Source organism: Schistosoma mansoni, chromosome 1, assembly GCF_000237925.1.
Source record: "Schistosoma mansoni strain Puerto Rico chromosome 1, complete genome".
Classification (NCBI taxonomy): domain Eukaryota; kingdom Metazoa; phylum Platyhelminthes; class Trematoda; order Strigeidida; family Schistosomatidae; genus Schistosoma; species Schistosoma mansoni.
The window spans coordinates 37,894,622-37,917,546 of NC_031495.1; the positions used below are offsets into that span (position 1 = coordinate 37,894,622).

At 35.6% G+C, this 22,925-nt stretch overlaps 2 protein-coding genes and 1 non-coding gene across 3 annotated transcripts in view; all 3 read right to left on the reverse strand.

The window, feature by feature from the left end:
• Positions 1-6,970, reverse strand: part of Smp_006040 (hypothetical protein) — a gene marked incomplete at its 3' end in the record, with an annotated part of 16,008 nt that extends 9,038 nt beyond the window's left edge. Inside the window, exon 1 of the mRNA XM_018794312.1 lies at positions 6,713-6,970. Coding sequence (XP_018648737.1) covers positions 6,713-6,950 — 238 coding nt within the window. The 5' untranslated portion in view covers positions 6,951-6,970. The remainder of the gene's footprint in view (positions 1-6,712) is intronic.
• A 6,568-nt stretch (positions 6,971-13,538) lies between these two features.
• Smp_tRNA_02229_Pro_AGG.1.1 lies at positions 13,539-13,609 on the reverse strand. The gene has a single exon. It is a non-coding gene (tRNA).
• A 4,502-nt stretch (positions 13,610-18,111) lies between these two features.
• The window catches only part of Smp_125370 (serine/threonine kinase), a gene marked incomplete at both ends in the record, with an annotated part of 41,730 nt that continues 36,916 nt past the window's right edge, over positions 18,112-22,925 (reverse strand). The window contains 3 exons of the mRNA XM_018794313.1: positions 18,112-18,261; positions 20,156-20,590; positions 21,440-22,175. Coding sequence (XP_018648738.1) covers positions 18,112-18,261; positions 20,156-20,590; positions 21,440-22,175 — 1,321 coding nt within the window. The remainder of the gene's footprint in view (positions 18,262-20,155; positions 20,591-21,439; positions 22,176-22,925) is intronic.

Consider the following 22,925-nt stretch of genomic DNA (forward strand, 5'->3'; position numbering starts at 1 on the left):
TAGTTCAGCAAGTTAGATATGCAAGAACCACCATCTGACGAGTCCCAAATAGGACGAAACGCGCGTCATCAGTTCCATTGCTAGCCACTATCCATCTTTGCTTATCATGCTTGTGAATCAAGGCTATATCGAGGCAATACGCACAGTATGCACATATGCCAATTAGAGACTGACCAGTTGCAGTCCTAAAAACATCAATGGGAAGATTCAAACAAACAATACTAAGTGAATTCATTCTATATGATCCATCTATCTTAATCATCCGATGACCTAATCTTCTATATACCTGGCTTATGAATCACGTATGATTGATTTTACAGACAAGAACACTAAAACTCATTTAGTGTTGTTTACTTGTATCTTCTCATTGTTATTTATACTCAATTATTTGGTTTCGAGCTTAATATATACGATTGTACAGCTTGATAATAAATTCGTTGAAAAGAGATCTTTTCGCTGAACTGCGTATTTTTAATGTTTAAATAGGAAATATATATTAATCTTGTTCTTATCCTTACATAACGGGTTGTTATAACTCATCGATTACATAATGTTATCTTTAGACTTCACTATTTAACCGTTGAGTTACCGTGCAATTACATATTTAAGCAGAAACATTATGATGCATTGTCAATTTGATTAACCAGCATTTATTCGGTATCAAATTAAGTGTAGGGGCTTGATAAGTAACTAAACAAAAAGAGATATTTCACCATTCACCTTGTGTTTTTAGTGTCTTAATGGAGATATTTGACATATTGAAATGGCAGATTTACTAGTTGGATGTTATAATGCATGAATACATGACTGCAATATATTTATTTGACAGACAATCCTTAGTTTTTACACACTTCTCAATTTCCATGCTTTCACAATACTTATTGGATTATATAGAGTTGAGATCATGAGTCAATTGAAGCTAGACCACCATGGAAAACCTAGAAGCACTGGACGGCCGTTCCGTCCAATTGTGGGACTCTTCAGTAGTACTGTAAATGTTTTCAATCAAGATTGAAGGTCATTCATTCATTATTGAATTCTTGCATTGATGAAATTAGATCTATATAAAGAAATAATTGATTCAATCTCTCGCACTAAATTTACACCTACTTTCAGTTTAAACTGAAATTGTTTGATAAGAAGTATTTTAGCAGAACATACTGAATCAGAGTTCTCCTCCTTGTCAGTCAATAAACAATTTTTAAGCTGTTGGCAATGCTGTTTTCTGTCATATACAGTCAGACCAGACTAAACACCTATACTTTCATTAATCTGCCAAAGCAGTCAACAAAAACATACATATGATATGGGTAATGTATGTTGATTGATTGAAGTTATCAAAATTTACATTCCTGAATAGTGATATAAGATTAAAATGGTGAGAGGTAACTATGATGAAAATAATGATGACATCACCATTTACACCAGCAGAACATTAAACGAATGATAAGAATCATAAGACAAGCAAGATTAAGTGGAAACGGTGAGACTATGATTCGTGGATGACCTTCGGGTGATGCTTATGTAACCTTGAGAAAACACCTACTTACTAGGGTCAAAAGAGGGTTATAGATTAGTGTGAAGAATTAATCTCAAAATATTATTTAGTCATGTGGATAAGTGAACTTTGCACTAAAATCTAAGGATTGCTATCTTTATTGGTTCGTCTATAAATTATAGTCTCGCCATGAGAAGTAGAGCTATAAGAAGAAATTAACATAAATGTTTAGAAATTTTTACGTAGTGGTAAAGATTGGATGCATCCATTCAGCTGTTATGACTGACTGTTTATATAATTAACAAATATAGGGTTACAGTTATCTTGTAAACTTCAGACAAGAAACTACCACATTTTCTTACAGGGCCCAGATAATAGAACTATTGGTTTACTAGAATGGTAATATCGTTTAGTCTGACCACAGCATTTATCAATCTAGTTTAAAACCAGTACACCAAAAATACACTAGTTGTCATATGTCAGGCGCTTAAACCGGGTTGGTGGGTGTTATAATTGTATTTTTGCTAATAAACGACCCAGCTATTCCTATTGCTTAGTATTCTTATACAATGACACTCGACAAGACCCCAAAATCAGAACACTTTGAACAAGAATCAAATTGTATTCAAAATAACAATGATAAGTGAACAGCAATCACTAGTTTAAATAACGTTCATATATTTATAGTATATACATAAGAAGCTTATAGATTTTTCTGCAATAATATGCCCGGGCTGATCGGTTTAAAATTAACCAATCAGCGCGCAGCAACACCATCATGCATAAAACATGCTTAATCCAATCTATATCCCACTAACAGTGGGTATGAGGGATTTATCTAGGGGAGTTGGAAAACCCTGATTCCAAACTAATAGTGCATATGGCTACTGAACCCCGAAGGAACAGATGGAGTATAAACCTATTGTTGGTCACTGGCTACCATGGGATTACATCTACTAACGTTGCTCCACTTCCTTGTGGACTAGACCTTTAGTTCAAGGGCTCGGGAAGCGGCCCCCTAAGGAAACCACCTGCTTCGATTAGGGCATCTAGATAGTATCCCAGCCCTCACACAAATCGAATGATAAAGTGTGGCACATATCTATTTGGTGCCTCCTTGTACAAATGTTTGCGTTTAAATAAAAAAATGAATAAGTACTTTTCAGTTTTATTTCCGATAAAGCAAACTTCAAAATCTTGACCTCCATATCTACTAAACTTTTACGTATTATCTTAATTACTTAATAATGATACGCATCGGCTTGCTTACAAATGCAAAATGAACACCTTGGATGTTGCTGTTGTTCTGCATCATCATACAGTGTTCAGCTTGAAAAAAGGTAAGAAGTGTGTTCGATGCGCTTTTCCGGACTACAATTCTGCATTTGACTCTATTCCAAGACTTCTAATTAACAAGTTAATCAGAGTTAACATTGACAGCTGGATAACGAACTGACTATGTTCCCACTTATCTGGAAGAGAACAGTACACTGTCTGGAGGAAAGTGTTCAACATTTATACTATCTCATGAAGGTGTGCCACAAGGAGCTGTTCTTTCACCTCTTCTTTTCTTTTTTTTGTATGATCTCATTGTATGGATACCGACTTCTACCTATTTTCTTTCCTTTGAAATAAATGAGTTCTTGTCTCGTATTAAATGGTGTTCTGTTGTTAATGGTCTCACACTTAACCCGTCTAAATGTCAAACTGTTAACTTCAGGCTGAGACATAAACAGCACCTAAACACCCGGTTGGAACCCATAAACTTGTACTATTATGGATTCTTTGATAAACACAATGTCATAAGTCATTAATCTTCGTATAAGTCTTTCCTCTGATTTTTCTTAATCTTCTCATGTTTTATTGTTATAAAATGTTTTCCGTCTGACTTACTACATAAAGAAGCCACATGCTTTTGGGATTACTCGGCATTTACTCTTATAATTTGTCAATTCCAGCATATTACCAATGATTGTTTACTGTTCTCTATTATTTTTTCCCGGGCTTTTGAGAAAAAGCCTTTTTGTATTGTGGAGAGTGCTGAAGGCAGTTAGCAGGGTGTGCGGTGAACTTTTTGAGGTCATTATTAGTCTGGTTGTGGATAGATATCTAAAGTCTTGCAAACTCCTGGTAGGTGTTATTTTATCAGATACTACCCATCCACTTCATTCATAACTTTCTCCTTGTATATCTTCTGGTAGAATAATATGTCAATAAAATCCATGCACGCAAGCAAAGGCATAAAAGCTCTAAAATACCTTATCTAGCAAATACATTATGTGACGAACAGGTTGTTAGAGTTGACCTAGTCAACATCTTGTGTCCTTAAACATGTTTCTAATTATAAGAAAAAGTTGTAAAGATTTGAATCTTCTTAAAACAAACATTCCAGGTAGTTTATCTACTTATGTTATGCATATATATGTAGGCACTTGTCAGTTTCTTTCATGCTTTTTTTAAAAAATAGACCCTGTTCTGAGAATTCTATATTGTATCAAAAATATAATATTGAATATTACTGTTAATAATAATATGAATATTAAGAACTTGATATATATGTAGCGATGGTTACTACTAGTGACCAATCAACTGTAAATAACATATCTCTGTTTTATATAGTTAAGATCATGAGTCAATTGAAGCTAGACCACCATGAAAAAACCTGGAAGCACAGGACGGCCGTTCCGTCCAATTGTGGGACTCCTCAGCAGTGTGCATCCAGTGCTTCCAGGTTTTCCATGGTGGTCTAGCTTCAATTGACTGATGATCTTAACTATATAAAATCACTAAAATCTCCACAAAAACCCCATTGTGATATCTCTGTTTATTGTACTGTTTCCAGAACTATTAATAATCAGTTTTTTTCGGAGGGAGATTTGAATTTTAAATATTTCATAACCGGTTCAAACAATATTTGACTAACTACAGTTGTAGTGAAAAGTGTAATTTGTATTCTTAAAATTTATATTGAAAAAATTTGCCAAGTGAATTTTTATACATGTTCTGGAGTTCTAGTGAGAAGCAATAACCAGTGGAGTTCAACCACGTCTGTTGTGAGATATCAACTCACTAAAGATATTAGTTAAATGGTTGCTCAATTTCGTGGATTGGTTGAAGTTAGACATTACCACAATCGGATGCCAGCTCAGTAGTCTAGTGGTTAAGTGCATGCAGGCGAGACTGATAGGTCCTGGGTTAGAACCTCGCGAGGCGGGATCGTGGGTGCGCACTGCTGAGGAGTCCAACAATAGGACAAAACGACCGTTCAGTACTCCCAGGTTTATTTCTATTTCTCATTTATTCTCTAAAAACTCGACGTGAAACTACATTAAAATTGGCTTTGACATGGTGAAGAAGATTTTTAGCCAAGGTAGATACTTTGGTGTGTTCTCTTAGACAGATTATTCATGTGATAAGATTTTATAAATGAATTCTTTAAAATCACACATATTGATAAATCAATGTATTTTAAGAAAAAAAAAGCATGAATTTCTGACTACTTGTATTCCATTAATCACATGTATATTCGCTAGTGTTTAATTAAATTTTGTGATTACAATCACCGTTTACTAAACTAGTTAGCTTTCCATTACTACAAGTTATTATTTGAAACACGGGCTTACATACTGGATCATTGATCATTCATTCCTTGAAAGAAGACTACAAAATCATTATTAATTGATTATTCATATACAGATTCTTGTAATTAATCTTAAACCACACTCCATATTTGAGAGCTAGTGATGCAACATGGTCATCCAAACCGACGTAAATGGAAAGAGGTTGGAACCTGTTGTATAGTGCTCAGAAGTTGGATGCTTTAATCAATGAGTAGTCACTTCACAAACATGAAGACCCCATAACTATCTATCTACTTTTCGAAAAATACTATAAAGCAGCACTTGATTTTATAATCTGAAAGTTAATACATATTGTCAATTTGGAAAATAACGTCAATTTTGTATGAACCTAGATTAACTGTAGAGTTGCATTTCAACAGCCTAAGCGAGGCGGGATCGTGGATGCGCACTGCTGAGGAGTCCCACAATAGGACGAAACGGCAGTCCAGTGCTTCCAGGTTTTCCATGATGGTCTAGCTTCAACTGACTCATGATCTAAACTATATAAAATTACTAAAATCTCCACAAAACCCCCTTGTGATAATGGTAAATGATGAATTAGAAGCTCAAAACATTTCCTTAACATCTTAAATCTTAGTATCTAAGCGATATCATGATAACTGTAAATAATTATTGAATTAATTTTTAAAATAAATATGCGGGATGATTTTTATGTAAACCAACGAAATAAACATATAGACTTAAGTTCTGATTTATTCGTAATAAAACCAAATTTATTGGGGCTCTTTTTGTCAATAAAATCCGATTATTTATTAGGACAGTTGGTAGCGAATGCTCTGGTACGGCCGAGAGTGGGTAGAGTCCGTTCTCCCTCTCCAAATCCTCTCACCTATTATGGGACTCCTCAGCAGTGCGCACCCACGAACCCACTCTCGCGGGATTCGAACCCAGGACCTACCAGTTTCGAGCCGAAGCCGGTAATGTGTGGCGCATATGTATCTGGTGCCCTTTTGTACCAATATATATGTGTTTAAATAAAATAAAATAAATAATAAATCCTCTCACATGGCCACGCGTATATAGCCTCTGTCAGGGAAATCCTACTCACTGCCTTCTCACGGCATTACTGTTGTTTACGAAATTGAAAGCGATTGTCTGGCGCTTTAATCGGGTTGGTGTACACGGAAAGTTCACCTAGGGGAGTTGGAAAACCCTGATTCCAAACCAATGGTGCACATGGGCTCCAGTATCCTGGGGGAACAAATGGCGCATGAACCGATTGTTTGTCACCGGTTACCATAGAACTGCATCTCCTCACGATGCTTCGCTGCCTTGTGGATCAAATCTTTCAGTCAAAGGCTCTGGGTGTGGCCCCCTAAGAAAACCACATGCTCCGGTTTGGGCACCTGAGCAGTATCACAGCCCTCACATAAATCAGATGAGATTTGTGCGGCGCATATATACCTGGTACCTCCTTTGTGCCAATATTTATGTGTTTAAATAAATAAATAATAATAATAAAAAATAATAGCTTTACAAAAAAATCTATAGCTACAAAGACTTAGGAATACGAAATTTAATACAAAAATCATCAAGAAACATAATAAATTAAATCTTACCTTTTATTTCTAACCGTGTCGTTTCCTTTTATATCCAAGAGCTTTGGATACTATAACTATGAATAAAACTGCAGTTGATAGAATTCCATAATTTATTAATAATGAAAGTCCAACATGCATTCCAATATTGAAATCACCTGTATCATATCTTATATATTTATCAGGATCTGACATAGCTTGTTCAAGAGTAACCATATGAACGAATGGTAGAAATGTAACCAAACAACTAAAGACGCCGACGTATGTAATCATGACTCAAAGAGTACTACTCCAGTTCTGAATAATCTTAGTGTCTTATATATATATAGTTGGGATCAATTAAACCAATCAGAACAACGAACAACGCTCTATTCTGATTGGTCACTAAGTCCTGACTATGATTTGTTTATACAGACATGTAAATAGAGGACATATATAGCTAGCGGTCAAATTAGCACAGTTTATTTTTAAAAAAAAGATGCATTTCATTTAATAGTTGAATTCATGAATGGATTAATGTTAGATCACCATTGAAAACATGGAAGCATTGGATGACTGTTTCGTCCTAGTATAGGACTCTTCAACAGTACGCGTCCATGATCCTGCACACATGATTCGAACCCATGACCTTCGATCTGTCCCACGAACGCTTAACTTGTAGATGACTGAGCCGGCATCCAACGGTTCGAATTCCGCGTACACCGATACCCGAATCCAGTACCTTACACTTCAAATGTCAATAGTTATATATTATTTAGTTATAATAAATAATCGTGACTAAATGGTAATATCGGTCCAGTCTGCTCAGGGCGTACATTAGGTATCAGAAACTGAGTAATTTCAGCCCTTGACGTCAACAACGAGATACTAAGCACGAGTCTGTGGAGATCATTGAATTTTATTGAAATCATGAACCGATCTCAGTTAGACAGTCATTTAAGACCTAAAAGCACTGAACAGCCGTTTCTTCCCGCTATGAGACTCCTCGGCAATGCAAATCCACGATCCCACACGGGGTAATCGGTCCCACGACCTTCAGCATCACGCGTAAACGCTTAACATTTATACTCGTGAGCCGGCACCCAATGGTGTTTATATCTGATCTCAACTAATTCATGACATTGAGTGACCACCTTCCATTGTCTTCAGTGAGTAACTGCCTCACACTCAACATGGATTTGCTTTACTGGTCAAGGGTTCCCATCAGGACTCTAAAAGTTTTTTCTCGAAGCTAGTCACTAGTGAGCTCGCGATAATCTTCAGTATGCTGTTGTAGAGATTGCTGGGTTTCATTGAAATCAAGACGACTCAATAGTCTAGAAGTTTAGCATTTGTGGACGAGACCAAAGGTCTTGGATACGGTTTCCACATGCAGGACTGGATTCAGTTTGACTTATTGATTGATATTGACCAGTATCTGTTGGTTGTCTGGATGGATGAGTGGTACAGACTGGAATAGATTTGATCAGTAGATATGATAGCCTCATATCAATCAAATTAATGACCTCAATTTAATCAATAATACGAATAGTCGAGAACAGTAACAGTGAAATCATTCATTCCGTTGGTTCAATGAACTCTTTTAATCTATTATAATAAATTAGAAGACAACTGCAGTAAGCTGATAAACTTTCTATCAACTGCATGACAATAAAGTATCACAAATAAAAAATTACAGTGTCCTTAACGAGAACATTTACCATACAATATACAAATAACATAGTTGGATAACGAGATGGCGTTTAAAGCTAAAGGTACTGGGTTTGAGTCCCAGAGTGAACATCAACAAGTCTGAGATGCAGGTACATCCAGCTGACGAGTCCCAAATAGGACGAAACGCACGTCAAACTGGATTCCACTACTAGCCACTATCCATCATTGCTTACCATACTTGTGAATTAAGGCTATATCGAGGCAATATGCACAGTATGCACATACGCCAATTGGAGACTGACCAGTTGCAGTCCTAAAGGCATCAATGGGAAGATTCAAACAAACAATAATAAGTGAATAGTTATAATTGATTTATAATAATTTAATAACAGAGAGAGATATATGATCAATAAATAAGTCAAAAGAGGGGGAACATTAAGTATGTTTGATCAATACAAATTAGAAAACGTTTATATAATTACTGATCTCTTAAATAGGAGCTTTCAGGACTTCGTCATTTTTTGCTTATTTACCCTAATTTAATATAAGTAATTAACATAATAAGTTTATTGACAAAATAAAATGCTTTTTTCTCTCTCCTAACTAATAACATGAATTAACTGACCTAATTCTATAATTTATAACTGGGGAAAATATGATTCTCATAATGTAAATAATAAAATAAAGATAACAGATTAGAATTTTATCAGGAGGGGCTTTTGTGGATAGTTATAGTAATGTTTTAATAGTTGAGATCATGAAATCATTGAAGCTAGACCACCATGGAAAACCTGGAAGCACTAGTTAAACGTTCGAACACGAAACTGATAGGTTATGGGTTCGAAACTCGCAAGGCGAGATCGTGGATGCGCACTGTCACTGAGGAGTCCCATAATAGGATTGGGATGATCCAGAAAGTTTCTCGCAATAGACATGATAAGCTCACAAAACATTAAGAAGCATTTGATCCTATCACCGTTTGATTAGAAGTCTGGCTAGCAACATCGCGAAAATGAAAAGTCACATGTAGAGGTTCTGATTGACTGACTACGACACTGCTACTATATTTAGTAGTATCCTAGAATTTTCAGGAAAGCCCAAAGACTTCTAAAATACTATAAAAATCCTATATTTTCTGTACATAAATGAACCTTTGGAATAAAGTGCTTCTCGTACATTTTGCGCCTTTTCTGTCGTGTTCAATTTGCTGTGTAGTTCTAGCTTGGGGGGTTACGAGATTAGTTTAGGATCCGAATGTAGTGTTCAATTAGCAAGACTTATCAATTTGAAATCACGAGTAATTTAAACTGAACCACTATTGGAAACCTAAAAGCACTGGACAGCCATTTTGGGACATCTCAACACCGCCTATCTACGATCCCACCCTGTGGAACTCGAACCCAGGACCTTCAATCTCGGGTACAAACTCTTAGTTAGTTTTCATAGTTGAAAGCATGAGTCAGTTGAAGCTAAACCATCAAGGAAAACCTAGAAGCACTGAACGGCCGTTTCGTCCTATTGTGGGACTCCTCAGCAGTGCATATCCATGACCTCGCCTCTCGTGATTCGAACGCAGGAACTACCAGTCTCGCGCCAGATCATTTAACCACTAGACCACTGAGCCGGCATCCAACGTGGTAATGTCTAACTTCAATTAAGGTATATTATTAATGCTCCTATCTTAAAGGTTTCATCATTTCTTACAAAATCTTCATCAGTACATTCATCGAAATGTTTTCACCACATAGATATAAAGAAATTATGCATAAAAATCATTCATTATTCATTTTAATAATTCTACTTCATCAAGGTTATGTTCAATAAGTTAAATAATGGAATATTTTTCTTTAAAAGTTTACCATAGCAACAAATCAACTGGTACACAAAAATTGATTGATTCATGTTTTTTTTTGTTTTTTCCTCTTTAAAAAACAAAAAAAGAATAAAATTTATGCATAAACATCGTCATTTTTGAAAACATAATGATGATGAAAATAATTTTTCAACATTCTGAGCACTTTAAAAAAAAGTTTTTTTTCTATCACACACAACAACAAGTTTAGAATTTTTATAGAATGTGTGTAGGAGGGGTGGGGCGGAAGGGGGGGGGGCTGGAAACAAACTTAAAATAACCGTGACGAATTTTTTTTATTTATTTAGCCAATCAAAAAACACCACCTTTTTGCAAATCGATAATTTATAATAAAGAATGATATTTGCACACAAAAGAAATAAGGAGAATATATTTCACATATTTAATGAGTTTATCATAGATTACTAGGGGTTAACATGCTTGTGTGTTCAAACAATAACAACAACAACCTTTAACTGGAATATAAATTATATATGATCTATATACTTTATTTATTTATTTATTTATTATGGAGTGGCTTTATTCAATATTATATTTTCGGTACTGATAGGTCTTGCTGATTGAATGTTATATTCGGATCCTAAACTAGTCTCGTAACCCCCCAAGCTAGAACTACACATCAACTTGAACACGATAGAAAAGGCGCAAAATGTACGAGAAGCACTTTATTCCAAAGGTTCATTTATATACAGAAAATATAGGGTTTTCATAGTATTTTAGAAGTCCTTGCGTTTTCCTGAAAATTCTAGAATACTACTAAACATAGTAGCAGTGTAGTAATCAGCCAATCTGAACTTCTACATGTGACTTTTCTTTTTCGCGATATTTCTAGCAAAACTTCTAATCAAACGGTGATTGGATAAAATGGTTGTTAATGTTTCCTTAACTTGTCATGTCTATTGCGAGAAATTTTCAGGATCATCTCAACAGGTACAGTAGAGAATTTCCGGAACAAAAGTAATTCAACAAGCTTCTTTTTCATAGTCAATTGATGCTAGCTAGACCACCATGGAAAACCTGGAATCACTGGACGGCCGTTTCGTCCTATTGTGGGGCTTCTCAGTGGCAGTGCGCATCCACGATTCCGCCTCGCGAGATTCGATTCCTTTTGTTATATCTTGGTTGATCGTTGCGATAAATATTGAGTGGTTGCCAGTTAGATGTTAACAGTTCAGGAATCGATATCTGAATAGTGTTCATTTGTTTCAATGAATATTGACAATCACCACGATGTCTCTGATTGGGCTCTTTTATAACTTGTATAGAGAAATGTAAACTTCTCACAAATGCACCTGAATAAGTTATGCGACTTATAGGCATAATGATGTGTTAAAACTTGTTGAAATATCTAGATGGCAGGAAATAGGTAGCTCAGATATTCAAGCAGACAGTCTCCTCAAATTTTTCTCTAAGGATCCAATTAGATTTTCTTGAGTCTTCACATTGTTCATGGATAAGGTTAGGTATTCATAGTTTGAATTAGGACTTCCTTGACTAAATGATACCAGCTATAGTGAAAATTCCCTTATAGTAGTATGGTTGACTGAATTTCATACAAAAATCCAAAGGGTTGCTATCTGGTAAGCTGTCAAGTCATCTAAGTGTATCGTAGTCAGTAATTACAGTTATATTTTTGCTTATTTAGTCATTTAATTGTAGGTATTACAGAATTATTTGGAGGTATGTCTTTTGTTATGTGAGTTCTTGTCCGTCATGACTGACTACTCTACACTTGACACGCTCGTAGAATGATGGAGTGGTATTTTTGTGGCAGGAAACTTGACACTTCTCATTTAAATCAGCAAAAATGACAGAAAAAAACATGCCCTCCCTCGTGGATTACAACAGTGTAAATAATAAATTCCGCTTGATTTTGGTTGATCCTCAGTTGCAAGGTTAAAATCGCTAACAAGAATGGAGTTTATCCTCACATCTACCCGTCATATTCGACATTCAAATTTGGTGTAAAAGTCGAATAACTGCATTTACAATTCTAATTGGTTCATCCGTACACCGTGCTTTTACTGTTAAAAGTTATTCATTGTCGAACTGCATGCCAAAAACTCGAAAGTAATCTTTTTTTATCGGATCTGATTGGCTAGTAATAGTAAACCATTGCTTTTAACTAGAAAACGATCAATAGCTTGAATATTACACTACGACAATTGTTACAATTAGATATTTTTCAATTGTTCAATTAGAAACCCATATGTCTAAAGTTGTCTGACTTATATGGTCTACACAGTAGTAACTGATCAATTGAAGTTCTAAACACCAATGGAAAAATCCGAACAACCAATATATATGAATTAAGATTCACTCCGTTACACAAGTCAGTGAACCTCTAGACTCAGCAGCCACATGGACAACTCATTTTGCGTTTGAAACAAGTAGTATTAGTTTCAGGTTTAGGACTGAACATCAACTTTGGGACATGTTTGGTATATCCAGCTATCAAGTCCCAAATAGGAGGATACAATACTGCTAATCATCATCCAACCCTAATTATACTATACTTATGACTTAAAGCAATATCGAAGCATTCTGCATAGGATGCATATATGCCAAAAGAGACTAATCAACTGCAGTTCTAAACATAATTGGAAAGATCCGAACAACCAATACAAAATATATAGTGTATTCTTGGAAATCTTTCTTCAATGCATACATCTTACATTTAATGTAGATGTCATCGATAAGCTATGAAACTTAAGTACTGATTACAACATGAAAATATATCCATGTAAAAATCAAAGTGTTAACTGTTATATCCAAGTGATGAATAAACGAATGGTAACTGTTAGGAATTTTACTATTTATTTATTTATTTGAACACATAAATATTGGTACAAATGGGCACCAAATATATATGCACCATACAAATCTCATTTCATTTGTGTGAGGGCTGTGATACTGCTCAGGTGCCCAAACTGAAGCAGGTGGTTTTCTTAGGGGGCCACACCCAGAGCCTTTGACCTAAAGATCTGATCCACAAGACAGTGGAGCATCGTGAGGAGATGCAGTTTCATGGTAACCGGTGACAAACAATCGGTTCATGAGCCATTTGTTCCCCCAGGATACTGGAGCCCATGTGCACCATTGGTTTGGAATCAGGGTTTTCCAACTCCCCTAGGTGAACTTTCCGTGCACACCAACCCGATTAAAGCGCCAGACAATCGCTTTCAATTTCGTAAACAACAGTAATGCCGTGAGAAGGCAGTGAGTAGGATTTCCCTGACAGAGGCTATATACGCGTGGCCATGTGAGAGGATTTGGAGAGGGAGAGCGGACTCTCCTCACTCTCGGCCGTACCAGGATATTTGGGGGCGAAATTCTGGCTCGTCCGGGATTCGAAACCGGGACCACTCGCACCCTAAACGTGTATCATACCCCTAGACCAATGAGCCGTGCATCGGCGTTGGGAATTATTTATGGAACATTATTACATATATTCTTAATGGATAATTACTAAGTAACCTTTTATCATAAGTCTCCATTTGGCTTATTGGTTACTGTTATATGATTTACCATTCTTAATTTATCTGTAAGTTACAGTATCCTATACTCACAGCCACTTTTGGCTTGAGCTTGTATAACTATTATCGTTCATTTTATAATGTGATGCGGTCTGGTCTGCTTGTATATAAACCAAATATGTCCGAAATACACGATTCATACAATGGAGGCTGATATTTATGTTCTAGATTGAACGGACTGAGCTAGGTGAGAACCTGCTATACAGAGGATCAATAAAGATTTAGAGTTGACGAAAGTATGCTAGTGATGGTTAATGCATCATTAGTTTAGAACAGAAATAAGGTCATAGAAATCGATATTCTGATTAGCAATTTTGTTATATGATATTTTAATGGGCCATAAGACATAACAGTAACAGAAGCAAAAAGGCATTTAGTATTATAGTTTTTAATTAGGAAGCCGGAAACTGTTTATCAATCGGATAGACTGATGATAAGTGGCTGAGAATAATAATCACGAAAGTTAAACATTGCATTGTCATTTTCACTGTTTGGTTGAATAAATATTTACTTTACATTACTGATTGCTATAAGTTAAAACAACTATTGGAAACTAGGAAGCACTGACTAGGCAACTGTCTCCTTCAAATAATAGAACAACTAAGTGACAATGTACATCTATAACCTAATAGATGATAGTCAGTAAGTCACAACGTAGAACTTCGTACGTACGTACATCATTTTGAGTTGCCATGCCATATTAACACAGAGATACAGTTGTCGATTCAAATCCCATAGTGGTAGAAGTAGTAAGAGCATACACAGTAATCGAAAAGATTAGGGTTTGAAGATGTTATTCAAGGAGTATAATCCAATGAAATAAATTTGGAAAGAGAAAAAGATAGAGACATGAATAATTCAAAAGATTAGAATTTGGGGGAACACAAAGAATGGATGCACCTATGCCATTGTAAACGATTTTGAGCCATGTCATTCAACGTCTTTGACCATCGGCTGCTATCATCTCGCGGATCCCAACCAGGTAGTCTACACCTACCAACATGGCTCAGTCCAATTGTCAGTGACTTCATGGATTTGTGCCACGTTTTGATCTGGCCGCCCCTAGCTTTCTTCCAACCTACTCCTACACCATAAAGCATTGCACGTCGGGGCAGTCGGTGGTTTGGCATACGCAACACGTGTCCCAGCCATCTCAACTGATGATGTTTCACTTCCTCATCAATCGATTTGCCATCCTAGTACCCGTTTCCTAACGACTGCATTACTTACTCGGTGATCCCAGGATATACGAGAAATGCTTCGAAGACACCTATGATCTAAAACTAGCAGCCTACGAATATCCTATACTCTTACCGGCCATGTTTCACTACCATAAAGTAGGACGGAACGAACTGATAGAACTTAAGCCACTAGGATGATATCGTAAATGAGTACTGACACTGAAGAATTCCATATTGAAATAAAATAGCTGTACAGTTCTTTATGATTTTCAGTAAAAGAAACTATAAAACTTAACAATCCTCGAAAATCTTTACTTAATTTTGAGAAAAATCATTGAAAATCAGGGAACATTTGAATTAACCAGCTAATTTGATTCTAAACCATCAGGATAGAAATGAAAAATACCAACGAAATAAGATGACTGATAGGATGATGTGAAACCAAATATTGTGTTTCTCTGTATTTGTGCTTTTGAATACATTCAGTTGAACTGTTTTGATATTTCTAGGAGGCTATTGACTCCTAGGATACTCTAGCTGTATGTGGGCTGGTGATCCATGGGAATTTAGGTATTTATCAAAATTATATCTGTATCTTACGTGTAAAATGTCGATTAGTATGTGCTTGTTAAATGTCTCTCTATCAATCAGTTATATGCAGTGTCAAACCTGGCATATATATGTATCAACTCAAGTTGCAGTATCATATCAGAACAACGAGCACAAATGCTAGAGCAGTGGAATTAGTAACAGTATCAATGTGATAGTAGTATGACTCACGGTTTTTTTTAATATTTATTTAAACACATAAATATTGGTACAAGGAAGCACCAGATAAATATGCGCCTCACAAATCTCATTCGATTTGTGTGAGGGATGTGATACTGCCCAGACTGAAGCAGGTGGTTTTCTTAGGAAGGCCACACACAGAGCCTTTGACCTAAAGATCTGATCCACAAGACAGTGGAGCATCGTGAGGAGATGCAGTTTCATGGTAGTCGGCGACCAACGATTAATCCATATGCCATTTGTTCCTTCAGGATAATGGAGACCATATGCACCATTGGTTTGGAATCAGGGTTTTCCAACTCCTCTAGGTGGACTCACCGTGTCCACTAACCCGGTTAAAGCTCCTTCTGGACATTCGCTTTTCGTCCTTTCAATTTCGTAAACAACAGTAATGCCGTGAGAAGGCAGTGAGTAGGACTTCCCTGACAGAGGCTATATACGCGTGGCCATGTGAGAGGATTTGGAGAGGGAGAGCGGACTCTCCTCACTCTCGCCCGTACCAGGGCATTTGGGGGCCTCACGGTATCTCAGACTGATACTAATACATGAATTTCCTATACACAAGCTTACAACCGGCTATTAAGCGAGAAAACTGAGAGTGAAAATGAAAGTTTTTAGTGGTAAATCAATTTGAATGCATAAGGATTCATTTATGAATATATAAGTATATACTCTTTAGAAAATGAAACCATTTGTTGGCCAATAACATGTTTTTGTCATTAGATTTACGATCGCCTAAATGTGGCTTCCCCATATGGAAACGTTTAATTGACCCATTGTATCAAATATAAGGAAAGATAATACTATTCGAGAACGAAATACGAATTTGTGGAATGAAAAGTGTTAAATGATTACAAAAGTCATGGTCTATGAGAGAACAACAAGTAAATATATCTACGCCATCACAGCTGATTCTAGGGCATCACACAACGTCAAATATCACTGGTTACGATAATGGCGAGGACCCCAACCAAGAAGTCTGCAGCTACCAATGTGTCTCTATCCTACTGTCAGTGAATAAGTAGACTAATGTCAAGTGTTGATCTAACTGTCCCTAGCTTTCTTCGGATGAGCTTATTCACATTGCACTTCACGTTAGTGGGTGGATGGGTATATGTAATGTATATCACAACCTTCTCAGTTGGTGAGATTTAGTAGTTGGTCATCCAATTTACCATCTTTACCTCATCCCTGATCATTTGGTGGTTCCTATATAAGCGAACAAAGCTTACAAGACACTTATAATCAAATAGTAGTAACCTGCGAATACCTACCAATTTTAAAGATCACATTCGATAACCGTAAAGAAATATGGGGACAACTATTGCTCACTATACTGATACTCTGATCAGAAAACGCGTACCTCATCTACGCTATAAGCAAGACAAGTTGGCAGAATCCAACGGAGCTTTCTGAAATGTTGTCAGCTGGATGTATCTGCATCTCAGAGTTGATGTTCACGAATCCCAAACAGGACGAAACGCGCGTCAAACTGGATTCCCCTGTTAGCCAATATCCATCTTTGCTTAAAACAAATTCTCTTTAAATTAGATTTAATATTTTATTTATCAGTTGAATAGATGACAGAAAAAGAGATAAAGTCAATTAATTTTTGATTAAACTGAGAAAATAAATGACTCTTTTCTTTAAAAAAAAAGAAAAAAAAGGAAAAATAAATCAGTTGCTGTAGTGAGTGAAAAAAGGTGAGAGGAAAATGATTAATTATTAAAATTTCTGTGCGCCATTTATGAGTGTATAAATATAAATGGGGGAGAATTAAGGGTAGAGGGAGGGGGACAGAACGGAGTAAGTACCATTACTATTACTATTATTATTCCTATACAGAATTTATCCTATTTTTGTGGGTAGGGGGATCATATTAATATCAAGGGAGATAAAAAATAAATAAATAATAATATTAATAAGGACAAATGAAATTATGTCAGAAAATAAAAAAAAATGGATAGGGGGGAAGGGAAACGATAGAGACGCCTAATACACAAAATAAAACGTAGTTCTTAGTAATAATAATAATAATCAATACACTGGTGGATTTCTCTACACAAATGGAAAATATCCATCCATGCAGAAAAAGATTCTATAAAGGTATAAAAGGAAACAGGCAAATATGAATGTATCTATCAGAGAATAATTGATAATAATGATTACTATGATTAAGTATTAATAGTAGTAGTATATAAATATTTACAGTGAATTTATCTTGTTGAAAAAAAAGGAGAAAACAATAGAAATACAAGTAAAAGGCAAAAAAAGTAATCTATAAAAAAAACTGTTAGAAGTTGAAGAACAGTACACACAATGTGTGTGTGTGTGATAACTGGGCTCGAATTGTTGTGCTTGCCATCGGGATTAATGATTGGTATTTATCTTGTGCAAAGTGATCATTTTGAAAGATTGTCAGACAATGTTTCATTTTCCTTTTTATCCAAAGGTAAAACACTGTGATCATTGTGATTTTCATTAAGTTCTTTATCTAGTCCATCATGATCATCGCCGTTATCATCATCGTCATCGCTTAAATCAACTTCGGCCTGTAAGAAAAAATATGAGGATAAACAATGATACACATAATTGATTGACCAAGAAGTAGTGACCAGTGTCATGCTTGTCTACCCCTGATAAAATTTTATCGATGAAGTTGTAATTTGTCTACTAGTCTAAATCAATGGACATCGCATGGACAACGTTGAAAAGTTCGATGGTTGGAGGTAATTAACAGGAAATACTGCTACATCTAAGTTTCTTGCTAGTTGGTATTTGTCAACATGGTGATCCTGTAATCTTTAAGGAGCTAAAACTAACCGTTAAGTTGGAACCCGCGCTACCCAACTTAGCTTCATAGTCCGAGGCGGCTGAAATGGCTAATCGGTAGTATTTCAGACTGTGAAGCTAGATAAAGCAGATTTGAATCCACCAAGTAACATCGGTCTCCTCAAGATTACAAGTACACCTAGTTGTGACAGGGCCAATAAGCATGAAGCTTTGGTCAAGCTGGGGTTTTCTATCTACTGTATTCAATCACTGACTGCCTCAATACTGCCATTAAGTCACAAGTAGTTAAGCAAAAATGCTGGAAGTAGACCATTGAAATTTGGGATTAATAATTACTTATTTCTAATCAGACTGAAAAATATAATATATTTGAAGGAGTTTTCTGGAGATTAGTTTAATTAGTAGATAGTATTTGTCAAAGACTGATCTCATCTAAGGTTTCATTGAAAAACAAGGAGAACCGGATAGCTAATTCGTCCGTACCCACAACATTCACTAGGGACCGAATCCAAGACCTTCGGCTCTCGAGGCGAACGCTTATCCATTATAACCACTAGCCCGGCGTTCAAATGCATGATCCCAACTTCAATTATTTCGGGACACAACGCGACAATCATAAAATGCTACTGGTGACATCTATTTCACATGTTTGAACTTAACAACTTCTTACTAAGACTTCAGAAGCATCTTGAAGTCAATCATTAGTGAGCTGATTATTATAACTTATTTGACGGGGTTTTGTAAAGATTGATTTGATTCGAACTCCAGAGCAGCGGTTCTAATGGTTATGTGTTTATTATGAAAACTGGAAGTATTGTATTTGATCTATAGTGGGTTGTAGAGAAGTTTTATACCTGGACGAAACAATTGTCTAGTGGTTTCTGGTTTCCAATGATGGTCTACACTAAAGTTACTTCATGATGTAACTTGTGAAACTCATCAATCTGAACAGACAAACTCCTTATACTAATAATGAAAGTTTTGTGGTTAAAATATTTAGTTCAAAGAACGAAACATTACTAAGTGTCTCTCAACATTCATCCAAACAGATTGGATAGTTCAAACCCTGTGCTCCACTATCCGAGATTTGATGAATCAAATACTAGTGTTAATACTTAAATAACTTACCACCTAGTAAATGGAAGTACAGAGGTATGATTTTTATTATCAGTATAAGGGAGATTGTTGAATGATATTCAGATTGCAAACCGAGCTAAGTTAAACAATCATTGAAAATTAGGTAGCATTGGATAATTGTTTGTCTTAGTATCAGATTTCTCAGTGGCACTAGGCATCCAGGACCTTCAGGTCTCGTAGCAAGTGTTTAACTTTTAGACCACTGAGCCGAGGGGAGATTCAAGCAGTTTACATATCAGACAAACGATAAATGTATACAATTTAAAAACAGATGCCCATTTTTTTCTAAAAAATAAAACTATCGGTTAAGGACTCTGGCTCAAGACTGGTAGGTCCTGGGTTCGAATCTCTCGAGTGTGGGATCGTGAATGCGCACTGCTGAGGAGTCCTATAATAGGACGAAACGGCCGTCCAGTGCTTCCAGGTTTTCGATGGTGGTCTAGCTTCAATTGACTCATGATCTCAACTTTGAAAAATACTGAAATCTCCACAAAACCCCTTCTGAATAAAACTTACCTCTGTTATACTGGATATTGTAGTACATGTAGATGTCATAAATACTTTTGAATTTGGTGTACATAATTGTGAATTTAAATTATTTTTTTCAATTGTAAATGATTGATCAGGTAAATGATGAACTATTGAACGAACTCGTTCAATTGATGGATTTTCTTCATTTATTATATTATTATCATCATTAGAAATGATTAATTTACTACAACTTCCATGTAAAGAAGTAATAGCAATAGGTAGTGGTAATGGAGAAGATGTTAAAGAGGCTGGATTTGGAGCAGAAATATCATCTGTTGTAAATTGAATAGGAATAGGTTGTTTTTGATACTGTTGTTGTTGTTTTCTTAACCGACTGCATACACGTCGAACATGATATTCTTTATCACTTAAACTATCAATCATATGTGATTGTAGTTCATTTGCTAAATTCTCGATACTCTATTAAAGGACATAGAGATAATGATAATCAAGATGATGAAATTAATCTGAACTATATGACAGATAGATAAAGAAACAAACGACAAAATGGTGGACAGACAGACAGATAGACATGGACAATGGGTGGACAAAGGTTGGTTTTATATCAATCCTATAACCGATTTCAAACAAAATGCTTCACAAAAGATGAAGTCATTTTTGTGCTGATCTAGTGCTGTTCAGTCGATCAATTATATGCGACGTACAACCTAGCACATACCTGCATCGGCCCAAGTTGCCACACCACAATAGCACACCTAGATAAAATTATCAAGGTAAATAGCAAACTACTGGTAGTAGAAAAGAATAGGTACAGAAAGAAGAAAGTATGAGATTTAGGGACTCAAGATGAGCGAAAAGACAAGAAATGAATGCATGTGTGCCATTACGAATGATTTTGAGCTATATTACCCAAAGTCACTAACAATTTGTTAGGATAATCGCGTGAACTCCAATCATGTAATCTGCACCTACCTCAATGGCTCAGTTCACACAGTCAGTGACTTCAATCCACCAGGGATGAGATTTTTAAAATAAGTGAAATGTTAAACTCCGTCACTCCTTATTATTAATTCAAGGGTTGACATAGACCAATTCGAAAGCAATATTTTACATTTAGGGGGACAGAATCGCATCCTAAACATCCTTGAATAATTGATCACGGAAATCAAAAGACTTTACATTTTGTCAGAGTTTATCCGAAGGTCACTGTGGCATACGTTGGAGTCAGGTTTAGCTCATGTCGGTGGCCCAGACAGAAGAAAACGTGAAAACAATACAAAAAGAAAAGACAATCAGTACAAGACTTACCATATGTGTACGTGTTCCAATGGATGATGAGAGTGGTGATGATGAAGCAGAAAAAGATGTCGATCGATAATTTGAATTCAAATCCAACAAACTACTACTATTTCTTCTAGGTTGAGAGAAAGAATAAAGTCTTGAACGATGACGATGATGATAGTAACGAGAACGAAATGGTCGAGAAATTTGATCTGGCATTGTTATACTGGAATTTTTTAAATATGATTCATTTATAATAAAATTTCGTCTACCAGGATATTTTCTTAATTGAATATTTTCATTTTCTAGATTTTCTTTACTGTTGTTATTGTTATTATGCATAGGTAAATATGATGATGTTGTTGTGACAACGGATAACATATGAGTAGTTTGATTCAGGACAGAATTGTTATTATTATGACTAACATTGATTTTATTACTATTCGAACGACGTGGTACAGTAGGAATCGATGCAGAATATTTAGGTGAAATTGACGTCGGTAATAATAATAGTCCATAGTCACCTTTATTATTATTACTATTATTATTGTTATTATTATTAGTAGTAGTATTCATTGATTTAACCATTTGGTGTTTATGCCGAAATAAATCTTTACTTGGTGACCATAATGGGTTTACATGTTCAAGGAAAGGAAAATCAACAGTGGTGATTATTTTACAATCTCCATCTTCTACCTTATTATCTCTTAGTATTTTCAAATTTTGATTTTGTATCGTTTTGTCAGGAGTGAAGTCTATTTGACTGGAAAGAAAAAGTTGAGGAAGAATTATACTGCGCAAATATACAAACACATAATAAAAAGATATTAGAATTTTAAAAGGGGATAGGATTAGGCAAGTCCAGTCATAATTAGAGCTTGAGACGTATATGTGTTTGCCTAACCTGGTACACAAAAACAGATCGAAATAATATAGTAGTGATGATAATGATAAAAAACAAACATTGAGAATATAGTTTTAAAAGACAATATGGAAAGGTATATACAAGTAAATGCTGGAGCTTAATATATAGAAGATAATGAGTGAGTTCACTCATGTGATTGTGACCAGTTCAAAGGTATACTACTTAACGTCTTCAAACATTGGTTACAAAAATTATGTGGGCCCTAAACAGATGGATCTGTCACTCCCAAAATGGTTCAGATAAATATAAATTAATTCGGGAAATCTAAAATCCGGATCTCTCAAAAAAGGGGAGGTGTTATATCCCGTGGAGATTTATGAATGGTAATTTTAAGAAATATTTGTGAACCAATATGATATGTATAATTCCTATTGTATAATTAATAAGTAACTAAACTACTCATATTCGTGTCTCTTATTATAAGCTTTATTTTGACCCATGGACTACTACTGCACGATTTACCACTCTTGAGTTATCCCTAGTCTATTAATTAATGTTCCCCACAAACACAGCCACATTTGGCCAAATCTTGCATAAATGTTATTTTCTATTTTATTGGTACGATGTGGTCAGTTTGTTTGGTATATA